The following is a 25,786-nucleotide window of genomic DNA, read 5'->3' on the forward strand; positions in this document are numbered from 1 at the left end:
ACCTAACACGGAGTGTTTTGACATCAACTGGACAGAATGCTGGTCTTTATGGACTGCGGGCTTGATTGGTCCCTCGGAGAGGCTGAATCCATTTGTCAGATGCTTCAAGCGGGAGGGACAGCTTCTCCTCCCATTCACCTTTCTCTCTTGTCCCTTCCGCAATTCCTGCTTGAGATCAGCCACCAACAGGATTGGCAACTTGAATGAGAAAAGGTAGCTCCAGGCATGGGCCTTATGGGACAGTTCATCTCCCCAAGGACAGCAGAATCCAGGGTCCCCTATTTGGTCCTCCCTCCTGATTGTTCAGGCCATGAGTTCACTGGAGGGGCACTCGGAGATCCTTAGCAAATAACATTAGAGGTGAATAATTTTAACTGGGGGGAGGGGGGAGTCTCCACACTGATTGAAAAAAGAGGACAGGAAGATAAAAGGGGAAAAAAGAAAGGAGAAATACAGATGGGTAAAAGACCACCCCTATTTCTTTCCCTTAGAGCTAGCTTTAACAATGGCCAGCCTTCAAACATTACTTTATGCAGGAAGTGGAAGGGGACAAGGACAGGCTCTATTAGCCGTATTAATGATGGCTTCATTTCGTGCACCTGCTATCTAAGTGGGGGAGGGTGGAATCACAGGGAAACTTTTTTTTTTTTTTTTTTAAATTTTATGGCTGCAACCTCGGCACATGAAAGTTCCCAGGCCAGAGATTAAATCTGAGCTGCTGCAATGACCCAGGCCGCTGCAGTCGAATTCTTTTTTTTTTTTTTCTTTTTTTGCTTTGTCTTTTCTAGGGCCGCTCTCGACGGCATTTGGAAGTTCCCAGGCTAGGGGTCGAATTGGAGCTGTCGCCACCGGCCTACGCCAGAGACACAGCAACGCAGGATCCGAGCCGCATCTGCGACCCACACCACAGCTCACGGCAACGCCGGATCCTTAACCCACTGAGCAAGGCCAGGGATGGAACCCGCAACCTCATGGTTCCTAGTCAGATTCGTTAACCACTGCGCCACAATGGGAACTCCTAGGGAAACTTAACCACCACAATCTGGGCCTGGCTCAATGAGAGGAAAAAAGAATTCACACTGAATTTGAGTGCAAAAAATAAATATAAAATTTATTAAAACACCCACAATATTTTAAAGATACCAGGAGTAATACAGTTCACAAACCCAGCTGTTTGTGTAAATTATAATAAAATACAAATCAAAAAGGATACATACTTGCAATTTCTAGGCACCCTAAATTAAATTTGCTGAAACACTGGGGGAGAAGGGAGGGTAAGGAGGGTCGCTCAGGAGGCAAACCGATAAAGTGGGAAGAAAAAATATTAACAAAAAAGTAAAAATTATACAAAATAAAATTATCAGCATAAATTTACTGTACTAAGAATATCTACAGTTTAATAATACACATCCTATTGCCTTGAGACATTGCAAAAATCTACCATTCATCCATCAACCCCAGATAAACTTCATTTCAAGTAGCCACAGTTACAAAGTCAAGACGGAATATTCAAGTATGGTTGTTAAGTTCACCTCCATTGGAAGCCAAGTAACCAAACAGGAATTCAAAGAGAGAAGAAATAAAACACATCAAAAAGCTACAGGGGTTCTAGATTAAGTCTAACGCATGAATATGCCACAATATGACCTGCCCTTGTTTCTTTTTTTAATCAGAATGCGTGAAAAAGAAATTACCTCACTCCTGTTTTTCTCCTCCTTTTTCCCCTCAAAAGAAAAAACAACATACTGGAACCAAGACAATTTGGATGTTCAGATGAGCCAAATAGTAGTTTTAAATCCTCATGGGAATAATGATGAGTTATCCCTGAATGACAGGTAGTCAAAACGAGAAAAGAGAGCAAAGAGTACCACTACGAAACGCATCCCTGATATCAGAACAGAAGCAAACGAGGAAGTCGGCCAGTTCTCACTGATTCTTGGGCAAAAAGCAACTTCAGACCTTGCATTTCTGTGCTGCAGTCTCTGCTCAGGGAAGAAGCCTATTGCTTTGCTCTTGTGGGTGGCTCTGCGGGAGGAAGGGCTGGGGGCGCCAAGACAGGGGCCTCACACGTGGAAATAGCTCTCCCCGCACGTGTGGGGGTGGGACCGTACAACCTGTGCTGGGGGTACGCACCTCAAAAGATGTTCGTTTTGGTCCAGGGTATGCTGAAGTTGGCCATGTACTACAGCAGATGCAGCTGGCTGATAAAACTAGGTTTTGAAGGCGTCATTTCGAATGACAGCAACAATGACTGAAAAAAAGCTCAATGAGATGGGCATAGGAAATTCACATTTTATTCCAAAGCAAAACTTAAAAAAAAGGAAACAAAATAAAGTCAACCACAGTCCTTCCTTTAGGCGTTCTGCCATTTTAACTGAAGAATGAAAAAATAAAATGACCCTGGATGCTTCAAGGTCAAGCACATCATCAAGAGGATAACCTGTCGCTATCCGACCGTCATGGAATCTACTTTACCAAAGTTGTCACGATGTCCTGTTTTTGAGGTATTTAAAAAAATTACTGTGACAGTGGATGACACAAAATGGAGCTTCCTGTTGAGTTTTTACAACATCAACTTCTGTGGACCCGAGAAGAAATTTAGAATAGCACCAACTAAAAACAGCCTCAGCGGCACCGAGCAAGCAAAGAACGCTCCTTCCTTTAGTTTGAACGTGAGGGGTTACCAACGAGAGGCAGAAGCAATGCTGGGGCAAAGGCTGCGAGGAGCAAACGAATGAGCCCCCTGCCCACCACGGTCCTGGCCAGTGCTGGGGGAGGAAGGAGGGCCATCTGGTCCACCTCGGCAGGCAGAGCACCTCTGGGATTTTCAGAGACTTCTACTTGGCACCCTGGACAGGGGGGTGGGAGGAATGTGTGTTGACTATGAGAACGCCTGCCACATTCGGAGTACCTGACTCCCCTTCCTCAAAAACAAAACAAAACAAACCAAACAAAAAGGCCTTCACGCTTCCTTTCTCATTAGGCCTGAGCGGCCAGATGTCAAGCCACAGCGCCTTCCACCTGCAGGCCAGGCAGGCCTACCCACCCCACCCCCACGATAACAGGGGGCTGGCTGCCTCCAAGTCTTGCCTTTCTGTCTGGCCAGCAAAAGAAGAAAACAAAACAGAAAAACTGCCCGGAGCAGGTTCTAGCACGTAAACAGAGGTCTAAGGAGACAGCACCAAAAAAGGGGGGAGGGGGGAGGGGAAGCCAAGAGAGACTGGAGCCCACCTTATTTTTGGTTGGTTGTGGTTTCAGAACCTTGATAGCACCTCAGCAGGACAGGATCAGGGACAGTCACATTAAAACACCATAGCACCATTTTATTTAGACTATTTCAATTCATAAAAATGCTTCCCAGTCCATAAAACACACTTCAGTAACAAAAGGAAAGAGAGGTTGGTTGAGGCACGTTGGGGCTATCGTTTCAATTCTGCGCAGCACTACCCTGGTGTGAGATCTGGCGGTGTTTTACTTCCTGAAGCCTGGCGGGCACCTCTCAATGGAATCAGGTTACCGTCTGCTCGCCGCTGTCACCGTCCTCACACACCCACTGCTGTGTGGTACAAAGCAGCCGGGACTGGCTGCTTCTTTCCCTGCCTTAGCACTCTCTAAGTCCCTTGCTCTGCAAACTACTGTTTCCAAAAGAGGCTGGTGGAAGGACCAAGAGGGGGTGGGTAGGACCTTTCCCTGCACGCCTGTCATCTCAGAGAGAAGGCAAAGCAGTCCCCACGAAGCCGGAGTGTGGGAAACCCAGGCCCTGCCAAAAAACACACCAAACGATGACAAAAACAAAAACACCTCAAAATCCATGAAACACACCTTGGTCAAGATTTCTGATGGTTAGATAACGGTTTCTTGAGCTAGCACCAGTTATTAGGCGAGAACCTGCCGAAAAGCGATTTTGATTTGAAAAACCTCTCAGCACAAAACTTCGCAAGTACTTTCCTTGCACGCAAAAGGCAGGGACGACAGAACAAAACGAAAGAAGAACCAAATGTCTGCGCTGCATGTGAATGGCGGCCGTGGACAGGGCGCGCTGGGGAGATGACGCTAAGACTCCATCACTTCCGCTGCTCTACTATCATTCTTACAACTTGGTCATGCCGTTCGTTAGGTTCTTTAGTTGCAATGGCTTTATTTTTCTTCTCATGATAAAAATGTCTGTTAATCATCTTTAGGACTTAAAAAATGATAGTGCCAGTAAAAAATAAAAATTTGATTTTTCTCTTTAAGAAACCTTCAGCAGCAAGGGGCGGGGGATAAAGAGCTGTGCATAGTTATTTTTTAAACATACGTCTAAAGCATGCTAATTTAATGACTGAGATTTGAGGTAGGTTATACATGTAGTGTGTACAAATCAGCATGGGCTTGAGCATGGCAACAGCACCACCCAATTTCTGCAACACCGTTCGGAAGGGCACGGGAACGTCCAATGGAGACTGCCTCTTGACTCACTTCTCAGCAGCCTATTTGCTAATCTAGAAATTTAGGAACCACAGGCTGTGTGGGCCGGGGTGGGGGACAGACATCACATGCTTTTAGCTTGTATGGGTTTCTCCTTTCATCTAATGGCTTTGCTACCAAAGGGTGATGAGGGGGAAGAGTCTATTTAACACACACCAGGGAGATTCATACATGCCACGTATCAGAAGCACCTGGGTTACACTCGGGACCTTCCAAACCGACAGCCAACCTGGGGCTCTCCCGGGTCACACAGACGGTCACATTCGCCAAACGTTTTGTAAAATATTGTATTTCTTGCTTAAGATAATTTAAAATGAAGTTTTCAAGGCACCCCCGCATCTACCTAAGCACGGAGTCAAATAAGACCTGCATAAAAGTACTGATGCGATAAGCAAAATAGCATTTAAAGGACCCAACTTTTCCTCAAAACTAGAAAATCAGCATGCTCATCAAAGACTCTGCTTCCTTTAGCTTGTCAAACTGAAGGTCAGAGGTTTTCCTATAAATCTGAGTTCTGAATAATTCGAAATCCTGATAAGCTCTTGGGTATTTATTTCAAAAGCAATAATATTTCATTTTTGTCCTGTAAAATAAATGCAACTTTACAGAATATGGTAAAAGTGAAGGATAGACAAAGCACGTTAAATAGTCAGCTACTATTTACAATTTCTCCCACAATTACATGTTAAAACATACTTTTATTTTTCAAGTTGCTGTTTAAATCTAGGCAAAAGTGCTTAAAAATTTTTCACTATTTACAGTTAAAACCAGACCACATAAATGCTCAGGACATCTCACAGCGACTCTGCGCCAGTGCTTCTGGAACAGCTACAGTAAACACCCAGCGGGTCGGTTCTCAGCTCTTAAACAAGGCACCTGGAAGCTCAGGAACTTGCCTTTAGCATCGTCATTTGATTGTTAAACTCATTTTATGAAGACCCACCTCTGAATAAAACTGCTCAATAAATATCTGATGTTTATATCAGGGCTTGGCTGTCATTCCCCGTGTGGCCACATGCCCCTCTGCATCCTTACGAAGCCTCCCGGTCACCACACACTCATCCACCTGGGTAGCGTGCTATAACTTCTGCTAAAACCACTGGAAAAACAAACACTCCAAGAAGTCTGACTTGCTGTCGACGCACGTTGCTTCCACCTGCAGGCCCCAACCTCTCTCAACAACGTCGGAAAAAGTAAGCACCACATTCTCATTCCGAAGAACTGAACGAATGAATGCACCAGAATTTTAGAAACGGGCCGGTTCAGGGGGGGTGGAGAGGGGAGGAAGGAAAGGAGAAAATGACCGAATAGAGAAATGGCACCAAGTAGGGAGGAACAAAATCATAGCTACCTGCTGAAAATGCTTGACTCTTGCATCTTAAAACTGTGAAGTGTTAGCCCACTCCCCAAATGCTGGCGCGGAGGGGGTGGGCTCAGGGGTGAGGCATGCACCATTGTCCAATGTTAACTCCAGGGAAGAGGAGATGTGTTACTGCTGTTGCACCGCTGTGCGGAGCTCCTGTGGGGCGCGGCCGCCCGCATCAAGGAGGTCCCAGCACAACACTACAGCACCAGGCCCTGCGCAGCGCAGCGCTGCACACAGCACCACAGGCTTTTCACAGCTTGGGTTCGACTTCTTGTTTTTAAAGATACAGTAGCCCTTTTCGGTATCAGCATAGACTTTGGGGCATTAAAAAAACGAAAACAAAAACAAAAAACTGCCAGTAAGACAAATTCCTTCAGCCAGTACTCATTGGCTGGTCAGCTTGGTGGAAAAGGCTCCTGAGAACCTCTCGATTCCAGCTCCGTCCCGAGGTGCTGCTGAGGGGACCACGATACCACGTGACTTGAGAGATAACGGACAGAGAGGATTCAGTGTGGAGACTAGCAAGCTTGAAGCTGTCTACTTCCAACCTGGTTGGGGTGGGGGGCGGAATCTACGCCCGCATCTCAGGTGCCTGGCCTGGGGTGCACCTGCCCCATCCCCGGCTCCAACGCTGGGGACTGGAAAAGGGTCCCCAGATGTTTTTCTACAGATTCTTCCATCCTACCGGAGAGGACAGAAGCTGTCCTGAGGGCTCCCCCACCCGCCGGAGGGAAGGCATGTCTATCAGGAGGGATGCAGTGGGTGGCTACAACCTGCACTTGGCTCATGAGGGGCAGATGGCTAGAGAACCTCGTCAGCTCCCAAGAGGGCCAGGCTCACCGGGCCCAGCGCAACTGGGCAGGAATGAGTGCTTCTGGCCTTTCCTGCCGATCCTTTACCATTACAATTGTCACTTTAAAAAAATCCAATAAATACACATTTTAAATGGAATTTAAAACTACTCCTTTGTGAAAGGACACTATAAACTTTCTTTCCATTATTGTGATATACAAGGATAGAGTTTTAAAAACAAGAGAAAATAAAAGCCCCCCAAACAAGGGGGGAAAAAAGCCAACGTGGAGATATAAATATTAAGATCACGAAAAAATCACCCGACAGCCGTAGTTTCTTCTTCAAAGTGCTGGGGAAGTGGGGGGAAGGAGGGGCGGGTCAGTTTTGAGGTTTGGACCATAAATACATATATATGCGTATCTATATATGTATATATAGATAAAAAGACTTCTGCACCCCCAACCCGCCCCCAGGTGTGAGGGCAAAAGCACCACAGAGGCAGCTCGGGCCGGGCCCGACGCTGAGGTACGCTGGCTCCCTGGCACCCTGGCTCCTAGATCCAGCGGCTGTAGGGGCCGGTGACCTTCGTGTAGGCATAGGACGACACGGTGACCGCCGAGTCTGTGGGCATGGCCAGCGCCTGCCGGGTGGGGACGAGCCCCTTCTTCTCCTTATGCTGGGGCTCGGTGACCATGGCACCCCCCCACTTGCGCTTCTTCCCATAGAGCTTGGCCTCCTGCTGGCCCAGGCCCAGCCGGGCGGCCTCCTCCTGCCGCGCCCGCGCCCTCTCCGCCAGCTGCTTCATCTTGGCCTCCCAGAGGGCCAGCCCGTGATTGGGCTGGTTGAGGTTCTTGTGCTGGTAGAAGACCAGCGAGATGCGGGTGGGGTGGCAGCGGTTGGGCTTCTTGAGGGGCGTGGTGGCGTGCAGCTCCCGCCGGGCACACTCGATGAGGATGGAGCCGTGAGCGGGCGCCACGGCCACGCCACCAATGTTCTCGTCCAGGAAGTTGTGTTCGCTGTCGGACCACAGCTCTTCCTCCTCCTCGACAGCACCGCCACCGCCCTTCTCCTCCTTCACCGTCCCCTGGCTCGAGGGCTCCTCGGCCGTCCCCTCCTCCAGGCTGAAGGGATCCCACAGCTTCTCCTCAGACTTCAGGGCCCCAAACAGCTTGTCACTGGGGCCCAGGGGCATGCCGAAGGACTGCCAGGCTTTGTCCAGCTGGCTCGCCCCTGGGGTTGGAATCCTTCCCCCCTCCCCTTTCAGGGGGCTCCACAGCTTGTCTTGGAATCCGGGACCACCCTTCAGGGCTGAGGTGAGATCGCCCGCCCCCACCCCCCATGACTTCTCAGTCAGGCTGGGCCCAGACAAGGCCGTGGGGGTGTTTCCAAACTTGCAGGGGCTCCATGGTTTGCTTCGTAGCCGTCCTCCAGGCTGGGGGGCTGGCTGCTGTCCCTCACTGGGGAACAGGCCCCACTGATGTTGGCCATCCGCGAAGCGGGAAGGGGTCAGGCAGGCAGCCCCCAAGGAACTGAGCTTATCAGGGACAAGGGCCGGGCTCTCTGCAGGAGGGAACACACCCCAGCTGCCACCCACACTGGTAGTCCTCTTGGGGGACATGCTTGGGCCTCCTGAGTACTGTCCCCATAGGTGATTGGGTCCCCCGTTCTGAGATGCCTCAGGCAGAGGCGTTTTGCCTATCTTGCCAGGCTCTCTGGATACAGATTCGACATGGACCAGTGGATCCACTGGCTCTTGCTTGATGGATCTGTTGTAGCAATTGGAGCTCTGTGCAAAGGGAGAGGGGTCCCTGGACACTGGGTGAATCTGGGGGGCCTTGGGAAGCAGATACTCCTTTGGGCCTGGATAAGCAGGCTGCTGGTGGTGAGGACTGGGGTGGTGGGTGTCTGTAGGAACAGCCTGGCCGGGCAGCTCGGCAAACTCAGCACCACCGTAGGCCGGGCTCAGGCTGTTGTGCAGAGCGTGGAGGTCTGGCTTCTTCTCAAAATTGCTGCTGCTGCCACTGTGCCCCCAGGCGCTAGGACCCAGGAACTGAGAGGGGAAGACGGGGTTACTGGATGGAAAGCTGTAGTAGCTGAACGACGGAAGAGCGTACTTGGAGTGGAAGCCGTTGACGGAGGCCAGGCCAGGCTGTGCATAGTAGGAGTGGTAGGAGTACACGCTGTTCACGCTGTAGGGGTCGGAGGGCCGGCAGTTGCCCAGCACCGAGTAGCTCTCCACCACCGCGTTGCCACTGTATTTGAAGGAGCTAAAGTGGTTCTGCGGCTCCACCTTGAGGGAGGGCTTCAGGTTCTGCTGGGACAATCCAGCCTTCAGAGACAGGCCTGCAAACGGGAGGCAGATGGAGAAGGAGCACAGGGAACCAGAGGGAAGGCCCCACAGGAGGGCTGCGATGAAGTTCCCCGAAGGTTTCCTCTGCAGGGCAGGCAAGATGAGCGAGGCTGGACCTGCACAGCCCACTGAAGCCCTGGGAGGAGTGGTCGGGAGAGCCCCCCACCGCATCATCCCCCCATGCCCGCCCCACCCGCCAACTCCACACATCCCCACTGAGGCCCCCTCGTGCCAGCCCCTGCAGAGACATGGGCCGCCCCACACGGTAAATCCTGCTGCCTCGCTGCAGACTCTCAGCCAGTGGGGCAGGCAAGCCGGGGACACCCAGCTGCCCTCTGGGAAGACAGCAAGGCCCCCACGCACTTGGCTCCCAGGTGCCACCTATCAGGTCTGGGGTCCTGAAGCTGTCAGGGCGATGGCACTGACTGACAAACTTGAGATAACACAAGGTCCAGACGGCTGCCATAGACCCCAGTGCTCTTCTGTTTGGATTTCTATCTCAGGGCAGGAAGAGGGGTAGTGAGGGGGCTGTCTGGGCCCCCCACCCAAGAGCGCCTGTGCCACCCCCGCTGGGCACCCCTCCCACACACCTGGGGTAGTGGAGATGCCGGCCATCTCCAGGGCCTCCTGCTTGATCTTCTCAGGAGTGCTCAGCTTCTCCTTCTGAATCTTCTTCTTCTCGGCTGCTGCCTTCCTGGCTTCCAGCTGCCGCTGGCGGCAGGACTTGGCAGGCTCAGGCAGGCGCCGGACCTCACGGGGGAAGGCGGTGAGCACCTGGATGGCCCCGCTGCCCACCTTGGCGTTCTGGTTCTCCTCACTGCCAAACTCATCCGTGTTGGCCATCTTGTACAGGGGGAGCACGTGCAGCTGCTCGTCCTCGGGGATCTTGCCCACGCAGCGATTGTCTTCCTTGGTCAGGGTGCAGACCTGCCCCAAGCAGAGAGAGAAGGGGGACACATGGGGTTGGGGGAGCCGGATGCTGAGAGGGAGGGGCCGCCCCCTTCCGCACACACCCCAGCCATCCACCGTCACTTTCTAGAGTGTCTAAAAAGCGCCCTGTCTTGGTTCATAGAGTGACAGTCTCACCAACATTTAGAGTCTGCTCTACAGCTTTCAAAGCACATCCATTCACTCCAATGAGGCTGAGAGGGGATGAGATGACTAGTCCAGGGTCAAAGAGCCGGAAAGGGGAGAGATGCTCTGCCCTCCACTGCTGTCACTGTCATTACATGTCATCCCCCAGACCTCAGAACTCCACCATCATCTTCCTCACCTTCAACATTCAGCCTGCTTTTGCTCTTAAAACTGAAAACTATATGTGCTGGCTGTAGAAAATTGAGGCCCGCACATAGGACACAAAAATTATCTCCATAATCCCACCAATCAGAAACAACCACTATAAATACTTGGTCCCTTTTTGTTTGTTTGTTTTTTGTCTTTTTAGGGCCACACCCATGGCATACGGAGGTTCCCAGGCTAGGGGTCGAATGGGAGCTGTAGCTGCCGGCCTACACCACAGCTCACGGCCACGCCGGATCCTTACCCCACTGAGCAAAGCCAGGGACTGAACCTGTGTCCTCATGGATGCCAGTCAGATTCGTTTCCGCTGAGCCATGACAGGAACACCCACTTTTTGATAATTAAATAGGATCATATATATTATACATACAGTTTTAGAATAACTTCATTTTTTCTTAATATACTCTATTTTCTTACACATTAAATATTCTTCCCCAATATGATTTACTAATATACCATATTATTCCACTGGATCAATGTGTTAATTTATTTAATCTCTTAGTGCTATTTAAACCTGTGTTCAATTTTTCTCTATCATAAATAATACTTTATCCTTTTCACTGAATTTTCTAAAACACTTAAGTCCTTAGAGTAATCACTGTGGGGCGGAATTGCCATGTACTACCTGCCCCATGGCACTGCTACCAGCGTTCCACTGGCAGAATGAGTTTCAATTTCTCTATACTTTTTTCCTGACACTTTTGCCATTCATTTCTGTAAAACTTTCTACTTTGTTCTGCACAAAATGTATATGTTGCTGGTACGTGTTTTTCTGATGACTAATGAGGTTTGACTTTTTTTTTTTCTCATTTACTTTTTAGTCTTGTATTGACTGTATTTTTAGTTTCTGTATTTCTGACTTTCTGGCATCTGGGGGGAGGGCCTTGATCCTGGAGGGGCCATCCTGCCCTAGGACCAGCTAATTTCTAGAGAGAGCAAATGACCCCCTTCCAGTGTAACTCTGATATGCACGTGAACCAGCCCAGGGTCCCCACCCCCAACCATCTTCATCAAACTCACATATAAGCAAACATTCTCACTGCCCTGAATCACCTCAGGGCCAGGTATGGACAAGTAGGGGCCACTCTGATAGCCCAGAGCCTACAGAAATTATTAGACGGCTTACTGACCCTGCCTTCCCCATCCCTTTCCACAAAATCCCCAGTCAGGCTCCAGGCCCTCCTCTCCCCTCTCTGCCTCCTGGCCAACCCTACTGCTGCCCAGTAAGCTGCCAAACAAGCACTCCAAGGCTATAAGAGTCCTTACCCTGCCTGGGGCCACTGCACAAACCCATGCTGAGCTTGCCTTCCCTGTGGCTTATAGAGGAAGCCTGAAAGCACTGACTGGCACAGCCATACACACAGCCTCAGAACATGCTCAAATAAGTAAATCTAGAGCCACTGACACAGAAAGTTGTCCACCATGTGTTCTTTTTTGGTTTTTTTGGGGTTTTTTTTTGCTTTTTAGTGCCACACCTGTGGCATTACTGGAGCTGCAGCTGCAGGCCTACACCCCAGCCTCAGCAACGCCAGATCTGAGCCACGTCTGCGACCTAAACCATAGCTCATGGCAACGCTGGATCCTTAACCCACTGAGAGAGGCCAGGGATCAAACCCGCATCCTCGTGGAGACAATGTCGGGTTCTTAACCTGCTGAGCCACCATGGGAACTCCTCAAAACAGAATTCTTGATTTTCACCCCCAAACTGGTCTTTTCCTGGTCTTCTCCATCTTAGTACATAACACCAACACTCAACCAGCCCACACGCTCAAGCAACTCAGACATCCTATGTCCAGCCCATCAGCAAATACTCTCAAGCTATACCTTCAAAATCAACTAAAGCCTGTCCAATTACTCCCCACTGTCACAGTCACTCCTGCCCCAGCCCTGTCACCTGGGAAACCATCCCAGCCTCCTTCCTGGCCTCCCTGTTCTGATTCTCTCCCCACCTCCCCCCACTGTAACCTCTACCTGCAGGACCAAGAGACTGCTTCTGACTCTCTAAGTCAGATCTTAGCATTCCCAGCCGAAAAGCCCTCCACACCTTCCCCGAGGCCTCTCTCATGCGCCTTGCCGCCTCGCCCCTGCCAGCCCCTCTAATCTCACTCCTGAGCCTCTGCCTGCTTGGCCCTCCCGCCTGGAGCGCGCCACCCCACGGCTTCGTTCCTTACTTCCTCGTCCCTACTCAGGTGCCCCTCCTCAAAGAGGTCTCTCTCCACAGCCCCTGCTGTCATTTCATCCCTTACCCTACTTCACCTGCCCCTATGCCTGCAGTGCTGCAGGGCGTCTTATCACAGACCCAACAGCAGCTCTCGATCCGTTTTACTCCCCAGCATCTAGAGCAAGACCCGGGGCCCATGCATCCAGAGGCTGTTTGACCAGGTCCTACTGTCTAGCACAGGGAACTATATGCAACATCCTATGAGGAACCACACATTGAAAAGATGTGACAAAGTCTACGTTTAACAGTCACTTTGCTGCACAGCAGAAATCAACACAACACTGTCAACCAACTATTCTTCAATAAAACAAACCACTAAGAGGTTGTTTGGACTTAAATCCAAGTGCTCAGAGAGACCTGGAATCACATTTTAGATAACTGGGGGGCCCAAGAGGTTGCATTCTGCAGCCTCCACCTGAGCCATGGACACAGAGCCAACCCTGTCTCTGCACACTCTGCACTCTGACTTCTCACAAGTGCCTCCAGGTCCCTCCCTGCCTCGAGCCCACCTATCTGCATAGAACAGGGCTGTCTTGCAGGCGGGGCTGTGTCAGATCTCAGGCTTCCTTACCACTGTGCACCCGTTGTAGAGGTTATGCTGGTCCTTGTGGGCGTGGGCACAGAAGTCCATGCAGGCCGTGACCCCTGAGAAGGGCCGCCCCTCCTTCAGCCCCAGACGGCAGTCAATCGCTATTTCCTCATTGGTCACCTGTGTGGATGGCCAAGGAGAGCTGCTCGAGTGACCTAAGGTGAGTAGCCCCGACCGCACAGGGGAGGTCAGCTCTTAGAGGGGGGTGGAGGGGGGGAGCTTAAGGACCACAGCCGTCCACCCTGGGCCGAGGGAGGGAGGTTTTGTGGCTGAAGCCCCAGAGCAGTTACTCTCTTCTGGGTCATCTCAAGCTCCCCTCATCTGGTCTGCAGGGTGCAGAGGTAACAAGTGAGAGAAACTCGAACCAGTGCAGAAACCAGACCAGAGGAGGTGAAGGATTATTAGGGAGAAAGACAACACCAGGGGTAGGGGAGAGATGGTCTGGGATGCAGTTAGCTTGGTGTAAACAAGGGCTCTTAACGAAGACCAACAGCACTGCTCTCCCGCTGGCTGGGCTTGTCCCGCGAGGAGCCCCCTCTCCCTTTCCCCACTTCAGGGAATGTGGGCAGAGATATGGGGGACAGGTGGGCTGAGAACAGCCCAAGGGCCCCGTACCTGGTTCTGATAGGCCTGGGGGGCCAGCCGCTTATAGAGGGGAGCAACTTCGGTGGCCAGGTCCTGGAAACTCTTCCGGAGCACTTCTTCCTGTGCGGAGAAGAAGAGGCATGTGTCTCCAGAGCAGCCCGCCCAGCAAACTCTGCACACCAGGAATCAGCCTCCATACTAGAACCACTGCCAGGGTGCCAGGCAGGTAGGAAGTAAGGTGCCATCAATCATCTTTACAGCCTGCCCTGTGGGAGGGGTACAGGCCGTGTCTATTTTAAAGTTGGAGATGCTGGAGCTCACCAGGAAAAGACTCTGCCTGGAGGTCTGGCGCCCGCTCTTCCAGGCTCCAGCCAGTGCCACTCAGAATACCTAGAACAGGTCCCCGTTTTTGCTGGGCCGGCAGGTGAGTAAAAGCATGAGCAGCAAGTGCAACTCTTTCTTGCAGTGTTCCAGACGGGTAGATAAAGGCAGGGAGTGGTGGCTGAAGCCCGGGCGAGAAATCCCGAGGCCAGCCAGGCCCGGAGCCTATCAGGAGCCAGGTACACAGACTTCAACCGTCTAGGCTTTACCCCTGCACCATCTCCCATATCAAGTCAGAAGCCATTAATGTGAGATACAAATTAATCTGATTAAATAAAATTAAAAATTCAGTCCCTCTACTGCACTAGCCACACTGCAAATGCTCGGTGGCTACAAGTGCCTCCTGCGCTGTTTTCTACAGAACACATGGCCATCATCACAGAAGGTTCCACTGGATGAAGCTGCCCTTATGAGCAGCTGCCCCAGCTGCATTTGGCAGAGTTTAGGGTATCTATAGCCTCTCTGGCTCTCTGAGCGGAACAGGCAGGGCCATGGAGGCTCCTAGCTGCCCTTGAGCACAGGCATGAAGAGTTTCTGGGGAAAAAAGAGGTGGAGAAGGGAAGCAAAAGAGTACCAGACTCACAGAATTAGAAGTGGAAGAGCGAGACCAGTGGCTTAGCTGTCTGTCCAGTGGGGAGGCCAGAGCTGCCAGCCGCCCTCACTGCACCTCCCCAGCTGCCTGCCCAACCTGCCACCAGCACAGCAGGCCTGAAGCCAGCGCAACACGAGGGTGAGGCTTGTGAGTTCTGGGGAAGCACGGGGTGGGTTTAAATGCTGACATCTTTGTCACCGTCCTGCAGACTTGGGCAAGCCATTTGCCTCACCTGTAAAGTGAGTAGTAATAGTGCCCAGATCCTCAGGGTGTCATGAAATTAACCCAGCACTTAGTAAGTGCACAGGAAATGGCAGCGGATGGAACAGGGAGAGTATTTGTGATAAATGAAAGCAATGTACGTTCATTCACGGTAAGGGTAGTTCCTGGTGGCACTGAGACCCTTCCATTCATTGAAGCTATTGCATTTGCTGCTCCTGGGGGAGGCCAGGTGCCGCCACAAATAAAAGTCTACCATCAAATTAGACTATAAGACTAGGTCATGCAACCGTCTAAAGGGCAAGCTCTGAGGAAAAGAAAGGGTTCTCCATCTAGATATGTTTCCTTTGACTTGAAAAGCAAAGCCTGGAAGTCTAAGCATAGAGGCTGATAATGGTGTAGAAAAAATGTGCCCAGGGGAGTCCTTACCCCCCTGGAAAAGGGGAAGCCCTGGTACAAGGAGCCTGGAGAGATCTGGAAGGTAGAAACTGGGATCAAGGTTTTGCCTGATCCCGGTACCCAGCCCACAGGAGCAGAGCAGGAGGAAGGCTGGAGGGAAAATGACAAAGAGCCCAGGAAGGCCTGTGCCTGCTGTGCATCTGCACTTCCAGGAGAGACCCCCTCAGGAAGGCCTTCACAACCAGAGCAACAGAGCAGAAGCAGCAGAGGGGGATCTGATCTGACGCTCCTGGTTCCCACAGCCTAAGCTCAGTCTGCAGAGGAGACCCTGAGGCCTCTTGCCCTGTTGTCACTGGGCTGCGGAGGAGGCCTTGGGCCTAGAAGCCACACCAAGCCCCCAGCAAGGAAACACCAATGCCCTGGACAACCACACAGAGACGGCCGCCCAGCAGCCGGCCAGGATGAGGGACCACTCAGGAAGTCGAGCATCGGCCAGAAGGTGGCCCAAGGCCCAGAGGCCTCTCTTTCTGCCACACATCCAGAAAGATGTCTTGGAGGCTTGAAGAAATAACCCTTTAAGAGGGTCAAATTCTAACGAGGAATTTGAACATTTACCTTAAAGAGAGTTTTCTAAGCTGCAAGAGTCTGAGGTGCCTGTAAGTCTAATTTTCCACTCATAGTATCTCCCCCCACACCCCGCATAGCTTATTTCACTGTAAGATAAGTAGCTTTAGGGAGTTCCCATTGTGGCGCAGTGGTTAACGAATCCTACTAGGAACCATGAGGTTGCGGGTTCGATCCCTGGTCTTGCTCAGTGGGTTGAGGATCTGGCATTGCCGTGAGCTGTGGTGTGGGTCGCAGATGAGGCTCGGATCCCACGTTGCTGTGGCTGTGGCATAGGCCAGCAGCTACAGCTCTGATTCGACCCCTAGCCTGGGAACCTCTATATGCCACAGGAGTGGCTCAAGAAAAGGCAAAAAGGCAAAAAGGCAAAAAGGCAAAAAGGCAAAAAAAAAAAAAAAAAAAAAGATAAGTGGGTTTAAAGAAAAGGAAGTTCCACTTTCGGACTTTCGGCACATCAGAGTTGCAGCGTGCAATCCTATGTCCCCCCTGGATTATGACGGGCAGCAGGTGGAACAGGGCGAGTGGGAAGGGCCCGTGCTCCCTGTGGGGCCCCACTCACCTCTTTGGGGTTGTCCCCCGCGAGGCGGAACTTGCGAGGAGTCTTGCTTCGAGCGTATTTGCAGCCATTGAAGTACATGCTCCAGGAACAACCGAAGGAGAAGGAGGCACCACAGGTGTTCGGGTCTTTGCCTTGACAAGCGCAGGTCCGGCTGCAACATATGTCACATTGTAGGCATACAGGTAGATTTTAAATTCTGGAATCTTCTCTCTCCCTCAGGGGGAGGCCCAGTGGAGGCCAGGCATCCACCAGCCTCCCGGTGGCTCGGATGACACCCTTCCCTGCTCTTGACTCCTTCCCCAAACCCCTACCCTAGTGGGCAGAGAACCAGCATTGAGCAGCCTGTTTGGCTCCCACGCTGGAGCCTGAAGGTCTGAGAGTCTGCTGAAGGGAGAAGCACACAGGCTGTTTGAGATAGCTGGGAAGAATCCAATAAAACCCAGGGAGGTTTACACTTCTGCCTGCCTCTGATATCTCAACCAGCTCCAACCCAGACTGCATGGATGGGGGAATAAGGTGAGCTGTGGGGTCTGAACATGCCTGCTTCTTGCAGGCCCAGGTGCTGACAGGCTTTTAAACACATAAAAACTGACACTGAATAAAATCCAGAAACAACCTGAATGTCCACCTGGGGATTGAATAAACACGCTGTGACAGATCCGCAGGGTGGAATACTACTTGGCCGTAAAAGGAATGAGCTTCGCATACACATCCACACATGAGGCTCAGAAACTCTGTGCCCAGAGAAAGAAGCCATTTACAGGACGTTTTTGGAAAGGCACCCCTAAGGGGACAGGAATCAAGACCCATGGTTGCTAGGGGCATGTGACATTTGGGGGGTGATGGAACTGTTCTCTCTCCTGACTGTTGTGGTGGCTACATGACTGTAAACACCTGTCAAACTCTTCAAACTCTGTACCTCGAAGGATGACTTCTACGCTAAGTAAAAATACCTCAATTTAAAAAATCGAGGGGGAACCCTCTAAGGGTAGGTCTTGTGAACACACTGATGCCTTATATGAGCGGGGTGCCTGCACTTCTTCACACTCATTATTATCATGAGAGCCTCAGAGCCAAGCGAGGGCAGAAAGCAAAGCTAAGCTGAGTCAAGAGGCCTGCCTGGCCAGGACGACACCCCAGGCCAGGTCCATGGGTGAGTGTTCTTTCCACCGCAGTCCTAACTCTGCAGGACACACACGGCCCTGACTCTGCGGCCACTCCCTGACCCCGCCAGGACTATCCACATACTCATCATTGAGGCCACATCTCCGGCTGGTGGGGTTCCCGTACTTCCGGAGGGTGTCGGTGAGCTCCTGGTAGAGGGTGTCTCCGAGGCTGCGGGGGATGCCCTCCCAGGCCAGGATGAGGATGACAATCACGGCATTCTGGCAGTGATGGCCCGCCCGGTGCCGCACCAGGCAGAGCAGCTTCTCCTCCAGCGTGTGCCTGCGGATCACCTGTAGAGAGACAGGGCGGGGGCGCTGGGAACCACGGGAGCAGGGCACCCTTGCTCTTGGCACGGGATGCCACACGCCCTTCACCTCTGCCAACAGACCCGGAGGGGCAGATCTTGAGGGCAGTGTCACAGCCTGGTGACAGCAGCCACACAGACTGCCACACACCATCATAAGTTGGGAAAGGAAAACGTTAAAGAGCAAAATAAAAAATAATAACTGCAAAATAAGTTATTGGTGATTTATATAGACTTAGGAGGAAAAACACATAGATGAAAGTATAAGCTAAAATACGTTCAGAAATTTTATGTTGTCCTAAGCTATCTGCAGAGAAAATGCTGCATATCCATGTGCTTTTAGTTGAAACGCAAAGAAAGTCTTGCTACTATGGAAAACAGTTTTTGGCAGGTCCTCAAAAAGTTAAATGTATCTAACCAGGCGCACTTAAGAGTACAGCCAAGGGGAGGGTGGGGACTAGGGACCCGGACAGACACTGGCCCCCCACATTCTTCAGAGCAGCAGCATCCAGCAACAGCCAAAAGGCAGAAACAATGCAAGTGTCCGTCAACTTTTGAATGGATAAACAAAATGTGGCACATCCACACGACGGAATACTTCTCAACCTTTACACTACAACATGAATGAACCTTTGAGGACATTATGGTTCAGTGAAATAAGCCAGACACAAGAACACAAATGTTGTATGATTCCACTTACACGAGGCACCTGCAGTTGCTAAATTTATAGAGATAGAAGGTTCAACGGTGGTTATCAAGGGCTGGGATGAGAGGGAGAGAGGGTTGGAGAGTTTCCTGGGTGTAGGGTTTCAGTATGGGATGATGAAAAAGGTTTGGAAATCAATTGTGGCGATGATTGCTTAACAATGTAATGTAGTTGATGCCACCAACGGTACACTTAAAAATGGTTAGGGGATTTCCTGTCGTAGCGCATCGGAAACGAATCTGACTAGAAATCATGAGGTTGAGGGTTCGATCCCTGGCCTTGTTCAGTGGGTTAAGGCTCCAGTGTTGCCGTGAGCTATAGTGTAAGTCGAAGACACGGCTCAGATCCCGCGTTGCTGTGGCTGTGGTGTAGGCCGGCGACTACAGCTCTGAATAGACCCCTAGCCTGGGAACTTCCATATGCCGTAGGTGCTGCCCTCAAAAGACAAAGAGAAAAAAAAAAAAATTGGTTAGGAAGGGCAGTCACCTATAATGGAACATGACCAAGGATAATGCAAGAAAAAGAATGCAGGAGTTCCCTTTGCAGCTCAGTGGTAACAAACTGGTATCTGTGAGGGTTCAGGGTTCAATCCCTAGCCCTGCTCAGTTGATTAAGGACCTGGTGTTGACATGAGCTGTGGTGTAGGTCAAAGACACGGCTTGGATCCCGCGTGGCTGTGACTGTGGCTGTGGCGTAGGCCAGCAGCTGCAGTTCCAATTCAACTCCTAGCCCAGGAACCTCCATATGCCACGGGTGCAGCCTTGAAACCTATCCCCCGGCCCCCCAAAAGAGAATGTATGTGTGTGTGTGTGTGTGTGTGTGTGTGTGTGAAACTAGGTCATTTAGCTGTACAGTAGAAACAGACAGAACACTGTAAATGAACGACAATGGAAAAAATAAAAATCATTTAAAAAAATAGTTAGGAGTTCCTATGTGGCTCAGTGGGTTAAGGATTTGGCATTGTCACTGCTGTGGCCAGGGAACTTCCACATGCTATGGGTGCAATCAAAAAACAAATGGTTAAAGCGGCAAATTTTATGTTATGTATATTTTAACATAATTTAAAAATGTATAGTGTAATACACCAAAACCCACTGAACAGTATACTTTAAATGAGTGAATTTATGGTATATGAATTATATCTCAATAAATCCATTTAGAAAAAAAAGAAAGCACGGCCTGGGGCCCTGCTCTGCACCCAGGTCCCCACCTCACTCTCCGCTCGCTCACTAAACACCGCCCTGGATCACAACAGGATATATGCCAAGGCAATGGGTACAGCAGTCGGGGGATGAGGTGGCTGAATCTCTCCCCAAAATCCCAAGTAATTCTTTGACCAGATAAGACATGGGGCCCAGTGAAGAGGGGAGACTGGGAAGGGCTCCAGGTAGCAGGGGGAGGGACAAGGATGTGCAGCGGGGCTTCTGCAAAGGACTAGAAGCAGGACACTCACTTACACACATCTCCAGACTCTAGCAAGAGGGGCAGATGGCTGGGAGAGGATGAAATGGGACGGCCACCAACATAACACAAGCAGCACAGATCAAGCCCTCAACTGGGACGACGGGGACTGAACCAGGAAAAGAACTGGGTTCCAGAGACACTCAGGAGAAAGGTGACTTTGGAACCACTCAACTACAAGGGCTGAGGGACAGGAAGTCTGAGATGACTTGCACATTTTGTGGCAGTGCAAGATACTGGGTGGGTATGGGTGTTGTTTCCTGGCAGGTCAGCAGGGAACATGCCTGAGGCACTGGAAGACCTGCGTGGCTTTTCCTAGTGGCCCAACAGAACAGGTCTGGAGGTCAGGAGACGTCTGGGCTGGAGACAAGCTTGGTCAAGAGTACGTCAGTGCAGGGAGATGCCGAAAGCACCAGCAGACAGGCAGTATCAACAAGGCAAGCAGGCCAGATGTGCAACTAAGGAGCTGAGGTCGGTGGCAGGCCAGACCTTGCTCCATCAGCCCTTGCCTGGAGGAAATTTCAGCCGAGGGCACCCACCTCTTTCAGTTTTACAAGAAGAAAACGGAAATCTGGCTTTTTCAAATGAAATCTCTCCTTTTAAAGATACGAACACCAAATTCAATTTTTACAATTGTAGTGAATTAGACATAATAGAAAATCTACCATTTTAAGGGTACAGTTTAGTAGCATTAAGTTACATTGTTGAATAACTCACACCAGAACTTCTTCCATCTCCCAGAACTCTGTTTTCCCAAACAGAAACTCCACACCCATTCAACACTAACTCTCCCATCTCCCCTGACCCCGCTCCATGGTAACAAGCACTCTATTTTCTGACCGTATTAATCTGACCACTCTGGGTGCCTCATATAAGTGGAATCAGAGAGCATGCGTCCTTTAATGCCTGGCTTTACTGCATTTAGCATAACGTCCTTAAGGTTCACCCATGTTGCAGCATGTGTGAGAATTTCCTTCAAAAATTTAAAGGACACCTTGTATGCTGAACAAAACACATGCCTGGACCGTGAGCTCCTGCTTTGAGCCACAGCAATAATGGTGCCCATCACCCCCATCCCTCATAGAAGCATCAATTACATCGTCATTTATAAAACTGGTTTGGGGGATCAGCAGACATGTGAACATGCCGTGAATCACATCCCTGTGTGGCTGTGTGGCCTCCTGCAAACGGAGCCAGGCACTTCATGGGCACCTGCACACATCGTAGATCCTTAAGGCAGTGGTCCCTGTGACTGGAGGCCCTATTGTCAGCCTGTGCTCACTGCCCAGGCAGCACACTGGCTACCACTCCTGTGTGACACACGTTCAACGCACAGAGACACCTGACCTCTCAAAGCTGAGACTGAGACCTGAGGGGCAAACACATAAATGTGACTGGGCGTGAGCAGACAGGCTACACTGACAAAAGCTGTAACAAAGTGGAGCTCCCTATCCACACTCTGTGAAGGCGCCCAGCACGATGAGGTGCACAAAGTGCAGAAGTCAAAAGCAAGGCCAGTAGAAGGCACGAACCCACGGACAGTTCACATGCCAGCACAGCACAGGGTCTTCAATAAATCATTCAGATTCCCAGAGCGCTGACCTAGAACAGCACAGCGCCCAGCAGAAACCTAAACCCACTCCCCCAAACTCCCATCCTTGGTACTTAGTTCCAGCCTCTGGGGTTCTCCAGGAAGTCTGTTCCACCATGCCCCGTGGGCCTTCAGATATTTGCCTTCGGACCTGTACCTCTACAGACTGGCCCAAGCAGTATGGCCATGGTTCTTTCACCAAAAGCCCATTTTTGCTCTCTGTGCTGTTTGCTTCTGGCACAAGCCTTCGTCACGCCCTTACTCCCTTCTCCCTTACTCCTGTGCTCAGTGACTTGCATGCTTTGCACAGGTCACTTTAAAATCACAGACGACCAGCAGGCTCTCTGGTAGCCCCAAATGCTTTCTTAGATATTCTCTCAATATGCGGTTGCTGGGCATCCATGATGCACCTCAGCTTTGTCCCCCAAGATCCCAGCCAGGCAACTCTTGAGCTTGTCAGGCATGTTGCTTGTAGCCTAAGGTACTGGTCAGGGGTGCAGGCTGCACACTCGGACAGAAACCCTGGCTGGAAAGGAAACCCAGGCTCTAGACATGGGATCAGGGAGGCAGGAAGAAGCACAGAAGGCACTGTCCACCACCGGCAGCTGGACGCTGCCACTCGCCTGTGGCCATGGATTACTGCCTGCACTCTTGATGTCATGCTGCCACCAACACTAATCTATCTTTCTTCGCATTTGTGGGTCACTTCCCCAGGTGGCAGAGAAAGGGAACACCTGCCTCGTCTCAACTTCCAAGGAGGTGGAACTCCTTAGATGAGCCCTACAACCAAGATACAGAGGATATCCAGTGGCTGTGTAGGCCAAAAAGAAAAAGAAAGAAGTCACCTCACATGGAGATGGCTAGAAGAGGAATAGAACCATAACTCAGAATGTTGTAATAGTTCTGGGATCTACCCCCATTTGCTCTCCTCACAGAAGCATTTCTTTCCTCTCTCCTTATATCTTTTTTTTTTTTTTTTGTCTTTTGTCTTTTTAGGGCCCTCCCCACAGCGTATGGAGGTTCCCAGGCTAGGGGTAGAATCGGAGTTACAGCTGCCGGCCTACACCACAGCCCCAGCAACGCCAGATCTGAGCCAAGTCTGTGACCTACACCACAGCTCACAGCAATGCTGGATCCTTAACCCACTGAGCGAGGCCAGGGATCGAACCTGCAACCTCGTGGTTATTAGTTGGGTCCATTTACCACTGAGCCACGATAGCAACTTCAATCTCTCCTTATATCTTTAACCCGGCAGATAGAGGAACTTTCTCACCTTTCTGTCACTAGTATTCCCCTCTATCCAAGCTTTTCTTTCAAAGCTGGCATCCCCCACCAGGCTCGGTGATACCCCCAAGCTGTTCCAACCTTTGGACAAAGCCTCAATTCTCTGTGCTCCATCTGCTCTGCTCTGGACACTTTTCTACAGACCCCAGGGAACCAAAGTTCTGAGGACCAGGTCCCTCCCTGTCCATCATTCTGCTTTCCTCTCACAGCCCCAAGAACTAATCTCATGCTTTACCTGGGCCCCTTCCTCTTCCGCCCCCGACAGAGACACACACACAAGCACCAGTCAGGAGTCGACGCTTCACCATGGGTATCCAGGGGCTGGGAATGCATAGTCTCATCCTCCATGCCTTCCACACAGCCAGCTGTTTTCTTTCTTTAAGGTGCCAACTGTTTCTGAGGCTGAAAAGTCCCTAGCTCTATCTGCGCCCCAAGGAACTTCCATTTCTTGCCCAAGACTTTAGAATTCCTCAACATCTGTATGAATTACCAGGAAAAAGGGACAGGTGTCATTTCTCTGATGGGTGCTCTGAGAGGACAGCACCCACCCTGATCAGCCACAGACATAGTCAACCTCCCATTGTAATGACCATCTTTCACAGGGGTGGGGACAACATGCTTCCTCATACTTATGAATACTCTTAGGTACTACAGATTTTGTATATCATTCTGAGCTACTGTCTGAAAACTGCTACAAATAGATATGTGGTAGTTCAGGGTCAGGCCTTTTTTTTTTTTTTTTTGGGGCACCTGCAGCATGTAAGTTCCTTGGTGAGGGGTTGAATCAGAGCTGCAGCTGCTGGCCTATGCTACAGTCACAGCAACAAGGGATCCAAGCCTCATTTGCGACTTACACCACAGCTCACGGCAACATCAGATCCTTAACCCACTGAGTGAGGCCAGGAATTAAACCCACATCCTCATGGATACTAGATGGATTCTTAACCCACTGAGCCACAATGGGAATTCCCAGGCATTTTTTATTTTCATTAATCACAAAGGTGCAAAGGCATGGAGGTACTGACAGATAAAAATGGGCATTGCACAGATGGACAGAGGCTGTCAGAGGTCATCTCACCACCATCTCTCACACAAAGTGTATGTAAGCCCAGCCTTTCTGCCTCTGCCCACGTGACTCTCCTCACGGGGAATGCCTCTACCTTCTCACTGCTCATTTAAGGTCCACCTTCTCTGGGAAACCCAGCCTGAACGTTCCTCTTGCCATGTACGCCCCTTGTCCCTGAACGCTACTGCACCTAGTCGGCCTCTGTCAATGTTAAACCTCTACTCAGTCTCCACGATCTTATGTCCTGTGTCACTGCATCATAAGCAGCTTGCATGCAGGGACCAAGCCGCCTATTTTCCATGCATATTCTCCCTCCCACACACCTAGCACAGTGCTGAGCAAATAGCTACCTGATAGCTTTGCTGCTCTGGGCGCTGGTTCTGCAGAGGTTCTAAAGTGCTCTATGAGAACTAGAAAGGCAAGGTCAGAATACTCTGGGTGAAAGTGGGGTCTGAGTCACCAACAGTGCCCCTGCTAAGACACGAAGGCTGCCTTACAGCAAACGGCGGCTCAGAAGTAAGGCGGATGCACTACTGCCCCTGATCCTGCCCGGAGGCCTAGTTCTTGTGGACAGGAGATAGGAATGCCGCCCAGCTCCAGGGCACGCAGAGGGGCAGAGGAGTCACAGGGCCCGAGGCGGGGCCCAGCCTTGAGCAAGAGGACATCTCTGGCTTCCCCTTTTCCTTCCCCTGCAGCCCTGAACAATGGGGGCTGCGCCTAATGACCAGAGGGCGCCTCGACATCAAGGGGCTGGCATTTAAACACAACGGGGACCCAGAGGTGCAGCTAGCCATAGGTGACCCCCACCAGCCAGATGCCGGCTCCCGGCTCCCTGGACAGAGTGTGCGTCTACTCCCCACTCCTCAGCCCACCCTGGGCTGCAGAGCCTTGACACGTACCCACTTGGCGATGGGGCAGCCACGTGAGCTCTTCCCTCCTTCCCCGTGTAGATGACCTTCTCGATCCGGATGGCCTTCCCCTTCTCTCCGTACCTGGAGAGGGAGACAGAAGCCACCATTAGCAAGTAGAAGCCCAAAGGAGAGAACTCCCGGTACGAAGGCAAGCCTCTCGAGACTGCGGGGCAACAGAGATGGGAGAGACAGGTTTACATGCTTCCTCTGTGTTAGAGCCTCTGGGGTCACAGCTCCACTTACGGCCTCCCAGGGCCTCCGGTCAGAGACCCAGGCAGAAGGTCTCTGACTATGACTTAGGAGCCTCCAGGAAGGGCACTCATACCAGAGGCTCAACACAGGCATGTGCATCCAGCCCTGTTAGCTAAGTCACCCCGAGGGTTAGTTATAAATTCAATAAAATGCCACAGACAAAAGAAAAGAAACGGAGAAACCCTTATTATTCTCTTTCAACAATTCCCAACTGACACTTGCACAGATGAGGTCAGACAGCTGAGGTCGAGGGAGGTGAACCTATGTACAAACTGCCTCACGATTTCCTTGGACAGTAAACACGCCTGGTTCCTGCGCGTGCCCCATCCCTGGCCCTCACACCCGTGCACATACACACTCCAGGATTCTGAAAGCATCGAGGTAACTGCACCATGTTCTGAGGTGAGGAAGCTGAGGCCCCCAGAACGGAACTGAGCTGCCCGAGGCCACACAGCTCCCTGGGGCAGTTCAAGTGCAGCCCTGCAAGTCAGAGAGCCAGTCTGAAAGACAGCCCAGCCGCTTTCTTGTTACAGGACTGTGGCCAAATGACTAAACTCTCAGCCTCAGTTTCCTCATCTATAAAATGGGGATAAAAATGGTT

General features: G+C 51.1%; 1 protein-coding gene across 1 annotated transcript in view; it reads right to left on the minus strand.

Annotated features, from left to right (window-relative positions):
* The window catches only part of TET3 (tet methylcytosine dioxygenase 3), a 101,511-nt gene continuing 76,809 nt past the window's right edge, over window positions 1,085–25,786 (minus strand). Inside the window, 8 exon segments of the mRNA XM_021087365.1 lie at window positions 1,085–8,968; window positions 9,566–9,902; window positions 13,067–13,204; window positions 13,700–13,789; window positions 16,444–16,594; window positions 17,692–17,900; window positions 24,922–24,959; window positions 24,962–25,014. Coding sequence (XP_020943024.1) covers window positions 7,179–8,968; window positions 9,566–9,902; window positions 13,067–13,204; window positions 13,700–13,789; window positions 16,444–16,594; window positions 17,692–17,900; window positions 24,922–24,959; window positions 24,962–25,014 — 2,806 coding nt within the window. The 3' untranslated portion in view covers window positions 1,085–7,178.

Source organism: Sus scrofa, chromosome 3 (genome assembly GCF_000003025.6).
Source record: "Sus scrofa isolate TJ Tabasco breed Duroc chromosome 3, Sscrofa11.1, whole genome shotgun sequence".
NCBI lineage: Eukaryota > Metazoa > Chordata > Mammalia > Artiodactyla > Suidae > Sus > Sus scrofa.